Below are 14,160 nucleotides of genomic sequence, written 5' to 3' on the forward strand. Positions count from 1 at the left end.
ACCAGTAGAACTAGGACAGGGAGGGAGGTTATTTTTTGTTATCAGTATACTTTTACCCTCTGCGGATGGGTTATACGGATATAAAGGTGTCCTATACCAGTATAGATTATGGGACCTTGGGACCATAGTTTGGGACTTTGGGTCTATTTTTTGCCTTCCTCTGCATGGGGGGTAGATTGCCTGCTGGGATCATCTGGCCATGTCTCACCTAATCAATTCCCTGCCATTGCAGGGGCATTGGTGCACCTCTGTCCCTCCTGTTCCCTGCCTGGGGTGTGTAACGGGGTGGTTTCCTGGGGACTAAAATGCCTTGGTTTAACTGCAATCGTTGGGCTCAACATGACATTGGATGGCCTGTGCTCTGCAGGAGCTCAGACTAGATCTATTGATCCCTTCTGGCCTTAAATTCGAGGCCGCTATGAAACGACGGCTATAACGCCTTTACACCGGCATAACTGAGTCCAGACAAGGAGTGCGCTTTAATTATATCAACTAGTTAAAACTATGCAACTTCTGTGTGGAGACAACCCCTCAGAGGTGCTTTGGGCCTGGTCTAATCACAACGTTGCATGGATTTAACTGGAAGGTATGATTTTCAACTGATTTAATTAATCCAAGACAAAACCTTGTGTGGACGCTTAATGTGATTTAAACCCGGCCTGTTTCCATTTTGATTCATTCGAAACGGAGTTCAGCACAATGGACATAAGCCGAGTGTAAATGACATTGAGGGTGTCCATACAGGATTTTATCCTAGTTTGAAATAACACTTTTAGGGAAACTGGTGCAGTTTAGAATGTAGGCAAGGAGGCCACATTTCCAGAAGCATCTAAGAGACTTAGGATCCTAAGTCCCATTTTCAAAAGTGCCTAAGGGCCAAATGTTTAAAGGTATTTAGGTGCCTAAAGATGCGGATCAGGACCTAGTTGGAAGTGGATTAAGCTAAGCAGGAATAAGTGTGTCTACACACGGAGGTATTCAGGAAGAGATATTGCAGTTTAAATGCACACTTTCCAGTGTAGAGAAGCACTTAGACGCCGATGCCCCAGCCACTTCTGAAACGGGATTTAGGCTCCGAAACCAGGTACTCTTGAAAATGTTACTCTGCCTTATCTGAATGGTGGGTAATCAGGGCTTAGGGCTTGTAGCGCGAGGTCCTCCACAAGTAAGGGAGACATCGCGGGCTCTGGTTTCCCCCCGCACTCCAGCTGAAGTCAGTGGCCCAGTGGCCCTGCCTCAGAGCTTACAGTGTCAGTAGAAGACAGTGGCTACCAAGGCCCCAGAGGGCCCTGGTGCAAATATGATTTAGGGACCCCCTTGCTTCCTCATTACGAAATCCACCCCCTTTGAGCTTCCCCACAGCCCCAGTCCAGCCTGCTGTACATCTCTGGACCCTCAGCTGGTTCCCCCATAGCCACAATCCAGATCTCCCACACCTTAGCCCCTGCCTAGCTTCCCCCCAGCTTCCTTGCAGGCCCTCTGCAGACCTGCAGCTTGTCCCCTGGCTCCCCTTGGTCCCCTCCAGCTCTGATCCCATCCTCCCAGCTCTCCCTCATCCCACTCCAGCCCTCAGCTCTCCCAGCCCCGATCCAATCACCCCACCAGGACCTTTGAGCTCCCCTCCTGCCCCCACTTCTCTGATCTACTTCCCAGCTCCATGTCAGACCCCCACAAGCGCCCCCCACAAGCTTCCTCCCATGGTCCCCGCTCTGCTCCCAGACCCTGCAGCTCTGCTCCAGCCCCTGAGCTGTGCTCCAACCCCCTTTCCTTGCCCTCCTCAGCTCTTATCCAGCCCCCCAGCTCCACCCAGTTCTGCTCCAACCTCCTGCCCCAAGCAAAGTGGCCAAGGCTTTCTGCCTTGCACTCCACCTCTGAGGGGCCACATCTTCCATCTCTGCCCCCCACCCCGCACGCATCCCCTGATGCTGCTATTTCCCCCACACCTTCTCCATGCATCCTTGCTGGCTGCTCGTGCCCAGGATCATCCTGGATGGAAGGGCCCCCCTTCCCAGCCACCCCCTGCCACTGGGGGCCAACAGGCCCTGCTCTCACCCGGTGCCCACTCTGATTGGGCCCCCATAACCTCGTGGGTCCCGCCCCACTGTAGCTATGCCCTTGGTGGAAGAGGTATGGGCCAGGCGTGAGGTTGGAGGGTGACGGACCGAGCCTGTTACAATTTGGAGGGTGATAGGACGTTGAGAGACAATTGCCCTTTGACAAACGAGTCCCCAGGCAAACCCCATTATATAAACCACAACCTTTCCAAATAGGCCGGGCGCTGGAATCAGGGGCGGCTCCAGGCACCAGCGCACCAAGCGCGTGCCTGGGGTGGTAAGCCGCGGGGGGCGGCCTGTCGGTCGCCTTGAGGGCAGCAGTCAGGCTGTCTTCGGCGGCATGCCTGCGGGAGGTCCGCTGGTCCCGCGGCTTCGGCGGCTATTCGGCAGCGGGTACAGACCGAAAGCCGCCTGACTGCCGTGCTTGGAGCGGCAAAATACATAGAGCCGCCCCTGGCTGGAATGCAGCCTCTCTCTTTCTTTTGACACACACAGCATTGGGTTACTACCACTGCTTGCTTTGTAATGAAAGAGGCGCCGGGCCTCAAGCGATATTTTTACTTTCGGACCAGATGCAGCAAGCCCGCAGGTGCCGGGGCTATGAACGGCCAAGCCTAGAGGTGCCGGGGTTCAACCCTGGCACAAATTAAGTGCTGGTTACTACCCTCCTCACCTTAGGGGCTGGATAGTTCGAAGTCACAATTCAGCGGAGCCCATTCACCGCCTTTGCGAAAACGTGATGGAACAGAACAGGTCGGTTGTGCTCCGGAGACAGTTGCCTCTGCAACCGAGACTAAGTGGATTTGCAAATGGCCTAATGCCCAGGGTCCAATCCCACCTGATTGGGTTTGTTTGTGAGGGGGAGATGGGGAGTTTGGGTTTGCTCCTCGGGGGTGACCGGTCGTGTCTGCAAGAGGACAGGAGCTGAATTGAAAAGTTCCTCCAAGGCTGGGGAAAGTGGTTGATCAAACTCTGCGGCGTGCGTAGCCTTCCTCGTGTCGGTCTTCGGGGCTCCTGGCCCAGGCGCTGCCCAGAGCCGGTGTCTTGTTGCGTAGGGATGCGCGGTGTCGTGGGAAGCAGCCTGTGGCAAGTGGAGTGTGGCAGGCCGCGGCTGCCAGCAGGCCAGATTGCCGTGTGACTGTTAAATGCAAGCTCTCGCTGCTTTAATGCAAAGAACACACGCATCATTAAAGGCAGCAACTGCTCAGTCCTAGGGTACGTCCACACTTCCAGCTGGAGGTGTGAATGGTGGCTCGGGATTGTACTCAGGGCAGCTAGCCCCTCCCAACACTCGCACCACCCACTATATTTTTAGCATGGTAGCTCCTAGTGCAGGTATGTCTCCTCCAGCTCAAAGTGGGGGCGTACCCAAATAACCCCAGACCATCCTGGGCTCCAAGTACTAGCCGGGGAGTCAGGAGACCTGTGTTTAGTCCCAGCCATGGGCCTGGATGGCTGTGTGACTTGAGGTTGCTAATAAGAATGCTCTGTGCCTCAATTTGCCCATCTGTAAAATGGGGATGATCACACCCACCTATGGGCTGGGCTGGGGGATCTTGCATGCAGGGCATCATGTGCATTGAAAGCACCATGGTGGCATTAGCATCCTGGTGCCAAGGGGGAGTTTGTGGCCCTGGAGGCTTGTTCAGGGAGCACACATGTCATATACTCTCGAGAGTCTCCCCTTGCGCTCCCCCACAAGGCTGTAATCTCTTCTTCGCCCTCCGCTTGCGGCTGGTTCACTTACTGGGACGTGGGGGGAGGGGATGCTTCTTTCGGTCTTAAAAGCTGCTTAAGGATTTAGACCGCCTCAATATTCCGTTTTTAATTAAAATGGTTTTACTGAGGAAAGCCGGAAGCGATTCAGGGGGGAAATATAAGCCCCTCGCACGGCTGAGCGCGCTGATCCTGGTGCAATCAAAGGTCACAGTCTCTGCATCCCCCTCGGGTGGCATGACAGCAGCAGAATGAGTAGCAGCTCCCACGGGCTGCATGACGGTGCCCATCACCCCCAGGGCTGCAGCTGTGGAAGGTCCACGGTGGTAGCATGGTGAGAGAGGCCCAGGTGGTGTCGTTGCAGTAGTGAGCGTACAGCCACTAGACCTCGCTCTACATAGCGCTTCTCATCCATACATCTCCGAGCGCTTGACAAAGGAGCTCAGTATCATACCCCCATTTAAGAGATGGGGAAGTTGAGGCACATAGAGGGAAGTGACATGCCCAAGGTCACCCAGAAGCAGAGCCAGGAACAGAACCCAGATCTCCTGTGCCCCACTCCAGTGCTCTATCCGCTAGACATCACTGCCTCCCACATGTGCCCAAGGTGACTAGACGTGCCTTAAACCAAGGCACTGCGACTCCATAGGGAGGTGAATGACTCTGAGCCACAGAGCTCAGGTCTGCACTGCGTGGGCATCCCCACAGTGCTGAGTAAAGTCCTGCCCCAGCGGGAGTATCACCCCCAGGGTGGGATTGTCCAGTCTCCGCTTTGCCTGTCCCACTGTCCAGCTCCGGGATCTGGAAAAGGCAACCTCAGCACAGTTACAAGTGGCCCCCAAAAGGAGGCGTGTTAGAAGCAGAGGCTGGGTGTATGTGATGCAACGAGGCCGAGCAGCCTCTGAGCTGGAAAGCCGGCGTGAGCACCTTCGCCCTTGGACAAGGACCATCTTCCAGGCTAGCCAAGACCTGAATCTCAAACTTCAAAAGCAAGCAGCAAACCATCTTCCAGTCTCCTTTCTGCCTTCTTTATCCATCGCAAAGAATTGTTGAAAAGTGCACCAGTGCCCCCTTTGCAGGTTGTCTTTGAACAGGCGTGGCTTTTCTGTCCGGAGGACTGGTAACACGGTTGACCTCTCCTTCTTTCTGTAGGGGTGCCACTTCCGTGGTGTACAGCTGTGAAGAGAAAGGAACCCACACGCAGTACGCGGCCAAAATCCTGAAGAAGACGGTAAGTACCTGGGACGCCGTCCTCAGTGATTTCCGAAAGGTTCTGAGCAGGCATTAGCAACACGTGGTAAGTAACAGGAGGGAAAAATCCTCGTGTAGACAAGGCAGTTTGTAGTCTCAACATGAGTTAGCAGGTTGAGGTCAACCCTAAATTCCCCCATAAGTGAAGAGGCCCCTACTGAGGTCTGGATTTAGCACTGCACGGTTACAAATTCCGTCTGGACTGCAAAGCATCTGCATTGATACAAGCAGATGTTTCTTCTCTTGGTACTTTTGGCTGTTACTAATTAATGCCAGGAAGAGGAAGAAATAAGCAGCCATGTGGCTGGGGGAAATGGGAGAATCCCCTGGAGATAGAGGGAGCGAAGGCATGCATGGCTGGGGAATTTTCTGGCCCTGGGGGAAAATGGACCGTATACAGGAAGGATGGGCTCCACCTAAACCAAAATGGAACCAGATTGCTGACGCTTAAAATTAAAAAGGTCGTAGAGCAGTTTTTAAACTAAGGGCTGGGGGAAAGCTGACAGGTGCAGAGGAGCACGTGGTTCAGACATCTAATAGCTAATGTGATGCCAATTTTTAGAAAGGGCTCCAGAGGAGACCCCGGCAATTACAGGCCGATAAACCTGACTTCAGTACTGGGCAAACTGGTTGAAACTATAGTAAAGAACAAAATTGTCAGACACATAGATGAACACAATTTGTTGGGGAATAGTCAACATGGTTTTTGTAAAGGGAAATCATGCCTCACCAATCTACTAGAATTCTTTGAGGGGGTCAAAAAGCATGTGGACAAGGGGGATCCCGTGGATATAGTGTATTTAGATTTTCAGAAAGCCTTTGACAAGGTCCCTCGCCAAAGGCTCTTAAGCAAAGTAAGCTGTCATGGGATAAGAGGGAAGATCCTCTCATGGATTGGTAACTGGTTAAAAGACAGGAAACAAAGAGTAGGAATAAATGGTCAGTTTTCAGAATGGAGAGGGGTAAATAGTGGTGTCCCCCCAGGGGTCTGTACTGGGCCCAGTCCTATTCAACATATTCATAAATGATCTGGAAAAAGGGGTAAACAGTGAGGTGGCAAAATTTGCAGATGATACAAAACTACTCAACATAGTTAAGTCCCAGGTAGACTGCGAAGAGCTTCAAAAGGATCTCTCAAAACTGGGTGACTGGGCAACAAAATGGCAGATGAAATTCAATGTTGATAAATGCAAAGTAATGCACATTGGAAAACATAATCCCAACTATACATGTAAAATGATGGGATCTAAATTAGCTGTTACCACTCAAGAAAGAGATCTTGGAGTCATTGTGGATAGTTCTCTGAAAACATCCACTCAATGTGCAGCGGCAGTCAAAAAAGCAAACAGAATGTCGGGAATCGTTAAGAAAGGGATAGATAATAAGACAGAAAATATCATATTGCTTCTATATAAATCTATGGTATGCCCACACCTGCGTGCAGATGTGGTCGCCCCATCTCAAAAAAGATGCATTTGGACTTGGAAAAAGTTCAGAAAAGGGCAACAAAAATGATTAGGGGTATGGAACGGTTTCCATATGAGGAGAGATTAATAAAACTGGGACTTTTCAGCTTCGAAAAGAGACGACTAAAGAGGGATATGATAGAGGTCTATAAAATCATGACTGGTGTGGAAAAAGTAAATACGGAAGTGTTATTTAGTCCCTCTCATAACACAAGAACTAGGGGTCACCAAATGAAATTAACAGGCAGCAGGTTTAAAACAAACAAAAGGAAGTATTTTTTCACATAACGCACCATCAACCTGTGGAACTCCTTGCCAGAGGATGTTGTGAAGGCCAAAACTAGAACAGGATTCAAAAAAGAACTAGATAAATTCATGGAGGATAGATCCATCAATGGCTATTAGCCAGGATGGGCAGGGATGGTGTCCCTAGCTTCTGTTTGCCAGAAGCTTGGAATGGGTGACAGGGGACGGATCACTTGATGATTCCCTGTTCTGTTCATTCCCTCTGGGGCACCTGGCACTGGCCACTGTCAGAAGACAGAATACTGGGCTAGATGGACCTTTGGTCTGACCCAGTACAGCTGTTCTTATGACCGTGGCTGGGGAATTCCTGGTTGCTGGAATGACCCCTTGTGAGCTGCCAGGAATAACTCAGAGCAGACTTGGATGTTAAGGGACTAGCCCAGCCCTCACCACCCCCAGCATTTGGGGAACCAAACAGATGGCTGAAAGCAACCTTTGCCAAACCCCCTTTGCTGCCTGACATGTTTATCGTCTGCAGCTGAGGCTCAAACCTTGGCTCTCGATTACAGTTCCTCTCTCTGTACAAAGGGTCATGACCAGCCAACTGAAGGGGGGTGGAAACCCTGCTCTCTTCAGCTCTCTACTCTGTCTCCCACACAGCTGTGCAGATCTCTGTTCTGCTCTTGGGGGTTCCCCTCACATACGTATTTAGAAGACGTGCTTGAGTGGAAGTGGGAGAATTTACATGTGGTTAATACGATCCGGTTCAGAATTAATTCCAACCTGGTTTTAAACAGCAGCAGAGGCCTCTGCATTTATGTGTTGCTCAAACCCGACGTCCAGAAGAGTTCGAAAATGTAATGATTTGCATCATGGTTCTTATTTTATTTTATTGATTTTTAGATTGACAAAAAGATTGTACGGACGGAAATCGGCGTCTTACTGAGGCTTTCGCACCCCCACATTGTGAGTACGAACCGTGGGGCTGCTTTGTGACTTAAATCCACTCGTGTGCTCCCCAGACGGGAGTCCGCTATGAATCTGTCCTGAATTAAATAGCCATAACATTTTGAGGGAGGCCAGCACAAGCCAGCGGCAGAAGGAAGGGTGGAAGCAGTGGATGTGCGTAGCCCTCTACCTCCTGAACCTCCTGGTATTGCACCCTAACCCATGCTGGGATTCCCAGAACCCCATGGCCCCTCGTCAGGGGCGCCGGGGTCCAGTTGTTGCCCAGAGAGAAACAGAAACACACAAACACACCTTGTTATAGAGGGGGGAGGAAAGTATCTTCCCAATGGAATGCAGTTTTCATTTGTTGGTTGTTATGCTGTAGATTTCTCTAGCACATTTCACCCAGGTGATGGGCACGGGTCTCAAACCCTAAGATAACAGATGGGATCCCCAATTGTTTCCCCTAAGCTCTCTCCATGCGGCACTACTGAAATGCAGCCACCTCTGGGGCAAAGGGCAATGCCAGGCGCACAGTGGGCAGCAAAACAGGGAATCTTTGGCCAAAGATGCTGGAGCAAACCCCTATCTCTTGTAGCGGTCCCTTATGGCCTGTATCTACCCCAGGGGTCAGCAACCTTTCTGAAGTGGTGTGCGTGTGCTGAGTCTTCATTTATTCATTCTAATATAAGGTTTCGCGTGCCAGTCATACATTTTAATGTTTTTAGAAGGTCTCTTTCTATAAGTCTATAATATAGAACTAAACTATTGTTGTATGTAGTAAACAAGGTTTTTAAAATGTTTAAGAAGCTTCATTTAAAATTAAATTAAAATGCAGAGCCCCCCGGACCGGTGGCTAGGACCCGGGCAGTGTGAGTGCCACTGAAAATCAGCTCGTGTGCCGCCTTCGGCACGTGTGCCATAGGTTGCCTACCCCTGATCTACCCTGACCTCCTGCATAACCCGAGCCGTTGTGTTTCACCCAGTGACTCCTGCCACCCGCCCATTAACTTACAGCTGAGCGAGAGCATCTGTTGAGTCCCAGCCAGTCTTGATAGAGGATGGGATTTTCAGAAGCACCTATGGGAGCTGGATGTCTAGCCCTCTTCCGAAAGTCAGCAGCAATTCAACTAAGTGCCTAACTCCCATGAGCGCCTTTCAAGGCGGCAGATGATGGGGGAAGCTGCTCCGACGGCGAATCACCTTCATGCTTAAAAATTTGCACCTTGTTTCCAGTTGACATTTTTCTCCCGGCCACTCTCACCCCCTGGGCCTTGTTCTTCCTTTGCCTGCCAGGTTCGAGCCCTCTGCCCTCGGGTCCTATCTCTGCACAGGGGAACTGGCAGACAGAGATCAAGCCTCCTCTCGACTTTTGATAAACTACGGGCAGGTCTAGAGTACAGTACAGAATTACTTTGGTATAACTACGTCATTCGGGGTGTGAAAATCCACCGACCTAACCCCCAGTGTAGACGGCACTATATCATAGCTCTTGGGGAGATGAATTAACTACAGCTCTACAGCGACGTGTCTACACCTAAAACGCTACTCCGGCGGGAGGGCTTCTCCTGTTGGCACAGGTAATCCACCTCCCCGAGAGGCAGTAGCGAGGTCAACAGGAGGTCTAGCGCTGTCTACACCAGGGGTCAGGTCGGTATAACTGTGTCGTTCAGGGGTTTGGATATTTCACGTCTCTGAGCGATGCAGTTATACTGGTCGAATTTCCTAGTGTAGACCAGGCCTTAATAAGGCGAGCTCCTAAGTCTCTCCCTGTGAGATGTGTTCCCCAGACTTCTCTGTGCCATCATTCCCCTCTGCACAAAGCAGACGTGCGCTGCAGCTTGGCAGCCTTCCTCGCCGGCCTGGGAAACGGTCAGCCATGCTCAAATCAGCCCTTAGCCTTTTCCTCCAGGCCCAGCCACCAAACTCTCCAAAGGAAAACAAAACTTCCAGCGGGGGCTGTCTGCCCAGCCATAATCCCCAGAGCTTTCAACCTGCTGCCTCCCTTCTCCAAGGACTCCTGCGAGAGACAGTCCCTTTCGGTGGTCCCACTCCGCTTCCTGCCGATCTTGATCTATCCCCTGCTCAGCTGTATCTGATTAGTGACCACTGACCAGGACAGCTGGCCCCAGGCCTCTGGCCCTTACAGGGGCAGGCAAGAGTCCTGCACGGGACTGTTTTCTTAATCCCGCCCCACAATACCCATTCCCACCCCCTCCCACATTGTTTGTTGAATTTTTATCCCATTCCATCCAGGTCTGCAGGACTCACAGGATCCCAGTCCCACTGTAGGGCAGGCCACCCTGTTCCTCGTGGTTTATTTTTATTTTAAAGGTCCCATTCAAAACACCCACCAGCAGCACCGTGCATGGAACTCACTTTACCCACTGGACAGGATGTGAATTAGCCCTGCTGGAGTTGCCACTGTCTGTGTTTCCAGGGGTCTTTCAGGTGTTCCAGCTCTGACATTCAGGCCACTAGACTCCCCCCTCTAAGGGTTTCCATTCGGTAAGCGATTTCTATCGAGGAGCTCAATTGAATGCCAAAGAAAAGTGCCTGTTTGTAACGAATCCTGCAAAGGAAGATAAAGTCGAGAACCCCAGGCCATCTCTTGCCAACAGCTGAGCTCTCAGCCGCTCGCCGGCATGAGCAGAGCGGCATTGATATAATGCAGCGCTCAGAGGAGAATGACAGTTAAACTGGAACAATTTGTAACGCGCAGGAACAGATATAATTACAGAAGGAGTCGGCCTAAATGGGACCTTCTTGTCAGGTTCCATGTAACTGACGCGACACGCTGCTCTGTCTACTCATCCCAGACATTCAAGCTGTTAATTCTACCGGGGTTAAGCACCAGCGCTTCCCATTGAGCTGCAGGGGCTATGCGCTGGGCAGGATTGGACCCCTTTCCCGGCCTTTCTATCTCCAGAGGTTTATTCCTGGCTGTTTACTTCCCCAGCTGGCATGGAATTACCAGGAGACCAGATGGCTGCTTTCTACCTTCCTGCCCCCTGTGCATGCTGTGCTGTAATGTAATTCCTGGAAGAAAAGCGCCCATTTGTAAACGGATGGTTTTTTCACAGGTCTGCAGAACGCCAGGCAATCTGAATTTTATTTTCATTGTTGCAGGGTAACCCCCATTTCCCAGAAAGGCTGCTTTTGGCCACTTCCCTGGGGGAAGGAGCTTTCAACAATCCCCCGCCCTCCTCGTGGGGATGAGATTGAGAATGGAAGTCTTGCCCGCTTGTAATCGTTAAAGATCCTCCTGGCAAAAGCAAAGCCAACAGGACAGGGAATCGCTGGAAACCAGGCAGCTGTGGGAAAATCCACCCCCAGTGTAACTCCACTCACTCCAGGGGTGGATTTTGTCCTTTGTCTAGGGTGACCAGACAGCATGTGTGAAAAATAGGGACAGGGGGTGGGGGGTTAATAGGCACCTATAGAAGAAAATGCCCCAAATATTGGAACTGTCCCTTTAAAATAGGGACATCTAGTCACCCTACCTTTGTCTATCCTCCCCCCACCTCCACCCCCAACACACACACACATTTGTGTGACACTTCCTAGTGCTGTAAATGCCCCAAGCAAATGAACGTGCAGTACTTCACATTCTTAGCTCCCTGCCAGGAAATCGTCACTGAAAAGCTCTGGAAACCCGTTGTTAGAGGGCTCGAGCAGGCTGCCTGGTCTGAGACAGCTATATTCGTATTTGGATTTGTTCTTTGATGGTCTCCATTCGTGACCCCTGGTGCAGGAAAACATCCCCTTTTGCAACAGCCGGTAAGCAGCTGAACTGGAGCAATTTGTAACACCCAGGAGCAGATATCATTACAGAAGGCGACCGCCTCGATGGGCTCTTCTTGTCAGGCCGTGTGGAACATGCGACCCACAGCTCTGTCTGCTCCTGATCCTGCCAGGGGCTGAGCTCCATCCCATGCTAAAAGATCTGCTGCAGGAATTCTATGGGGGAAAGTCTCTGGCTTGTGTTACACAGGAGGTCAGACTAGGTGATCACAGGGGTCCCGTCTGGCCTTAGAATCTAGGATTCCGTAGACTTAAGTTCCGTCTCGACTAGGCACATACTTAAGCGTGTGCTTAAGAGAGATCCTGAATTGGGGCCAAAAGGCTGTGTAGGGCCTTATCTGTTAATGTCCCAGGTAAGCTTTGAGGGTCTGATTCTTTTCCACCTGCTTTCTAGACTGATTTCAGCATTCAGCATGTGATGCGTGTGAATGACTGGCAAGCTGTATTTCATTAAGGGGGAAGTTTTTCAAGAGCACCTAAGGCTGTCTGTGGCACCTTAGCTATCCCAGTACAACCCTGTAGTGTAGATGTAGCCTACAGGTTTTCCTCACTGTAGGAATTCCACCACCTCCGCTTCCTTGAGCATTCTTCTGTTGACTTAGCCATGTGCACATCAGGGATTATGTCGGCACAGCTACCGCACTCCGGGATGTGGATTTTTCACACTCCTGGCCACCATAATTATGTCCATCTAAATGTTAAATGTAGACCAGGCCTATGTCCCACAGTGACACTTCAGCTCCTAAATCACGTAGGTTTCGATCCTGCTCCCATAAAAATCAATGGTGAAACTCCCATTGACGTCAATGGAACAAGATCAAGCCACTTTTGAATATGTTACCCTACGTCTTTTTAAAAGATATGATAGAGACCCAGACCAGATTTTCAGTTGGTGTAAGTCAGCCCAGTGGAGCAACATCAGCTTATACCAGATGACGTCCCACATTTGCTGTAGATGCACCACATGGTCTCTGAAGTCTTGTTTGTGTAGAGTCGTGGGGGGGGAGGCAAAGGAGAGATTGCCTCCGGTGTGTTATAAAGGGGGTAGAAAACTTAATTTGCCCACCCCAGAACTAGGCGCAGCTCCAGGCCAGCTCCATTGACATAACCAATTGGACAGCTTTAGTATTTAAATCAGTTCTGCTCACTCCCTAGTTCAAATGCTTTTTTTTTTAAACGACGCTTCGTTTCATTATTTACTCTGGTGACAGCTGTACGCTTCTTGCTGTCATTCCGTACCCACCTCAAGAGCAGACGATAATAGGATTGTAAACTTTTGAAGTTAATAGGAAAATTATAGCACTTCTGTGTAGTATTATAATACAGTAACTGCCACAGTGTCTCATACGTAGGTAATGATTAAAGCCCCATGAAATTCACAGTGTCACAAAAGTCTTAAGCACTATGAAATTTTCTTCTTTCCATTTAAAAAAAAAATGCACGTGATGCATTTGTATGAGCTAATTCCACATGTGCTGCATTGGCACAAAAGGCCAGTGCAGGCAGTCTCATTTAGGATCATTTATTTTTTTTTAAATCTTCAGGAAATATTATTTCTTGTCTGCTTTCCTCATGACAAAACAGCCCGTGCGTCACAGGCGACCTTTTCAAAGGTGCCTAAGTGACTTAGGTGCCCAACGTCACATTTTCAAAAATAACAGAGCTGGTCTCTTATTCCTGAAAAACGATGTAAACAATCACTACCTAAACATGAGAGGTTCCTAAAATATCAGGCTGTAGCAAAAGAAGTTTGCTGTGTATAGGCACATGGGACCCAATCATGTATCTTTGGCACACATTCCAGGGCCGCCCAGAGGAGTCAGGGGGCCTGGGGTCTTCGGCGGCGGGTACGGGGCGGAAGGACCCCCCGCCGCAGGAATTTGGGGCACTTCAGCGGCAGGTCCCGGAGCGGATGGACCCCCCGCCGCCGAATTGCCACCGAAGACCTGGAGCGGAAGGAGCTCCGGGGGCCTGGGCCCCGCGAGAGTTTTCTGGGGCCCCCGGAGCGAGTGAAGGACCCCGCTCCAGGGGTCCCGAAAAACTCTCATGGGAGCCCCTGCGAGGCCCGGGGCCTGGGGTAAATTGCCCCACTTGCCCCCCCCCCGGGCGGCCCTGACACATTCATTTAATTTTCCTTTCCTGTCCTTTTTGTCCTTTCATGATCTAAGGATACTGCAAATAACATACTGGAATAAAGGTACAGTTTGTTCCAGGAAAGGGGTGATAACTCAACTGCAGTTGGCGATTCCAGCATAAATGCCCTGTGGCCAATTCTGGCAATTTTAATGTGGGTCTCATGATATTTGGTGTTTTTTCCTTAAAGCCTCAGTTCCTGGAGTCATGGGATTATGTAAAACCCTTGGCTTACATTCTTTTTATTTTTTTAAGCCAGTTTCTAGTGCTCACAGTTGCATAGGAAAACTTGAAAATGTGACATCAAAAGGCTCAAAGATCAGAAGGCAAATAAAAAAAACAAAAAAATTATATAAAAATCTCGGGATTTTTTAAGATGATCTCGTGATTTTTTTCAAGCCTAGACACTTGGGATTAGCAGGGCTGTAAATGCAAGCACCCTTATTCTCAGTAACACTAAGGTCCCTTTACATGGCTGTGGCATCAGAAAGCAGCCTTAGAGTGGATGAAACAGTCCCCGGAGTATCCCCCTGTGCAGGGGC

At 50.3% G+C, this 14,160-nt stretch overlaps 1 protein-coding gene across 1 annotated transcript in view; it reads left to right on the top strand.

Annotated features, from left to right (window-relative positions):
• LOC128828907 (calcium/calmodulin-dependent protein kinase type IV-like) overlaps nucleotides 1-14,160 on the top strand; it is a 42,032-nt gene that overhangs the window by 12,493 nt on the left and 15,379 nt on the right. The window contains exons 2-3 of the mRNA XM_054013939.1: nucleotides 4,923-5,001; nucleotides 7,637-7,699. Coding sequence (XP_053869914.1) covers nucleotides 4,923-5,001; nucleotides 7,637-7,699 — 142 coding nt within the window. The remainder of the gene's footprint in view (nucleotides 1-4,922; nucleotides 5,002-7,636; nucleotides 7,700-14,160) is intronic.

The sequence above is a fragment of the Malaclemys terrapin genome, chromosome 24, assembly GCF_027887155.1.
Source record: "Malaclemys terrapin pileata isolate rMalTer1 chromosome 24, rMalTer1.hap1, whole genome shotgun sequence".
NCBI classification, from domain to species: Eukaryota; Metazoa; Chordata; order Testudines; family Emydidae; genus Malaclemys; species Malaclemys terrapin.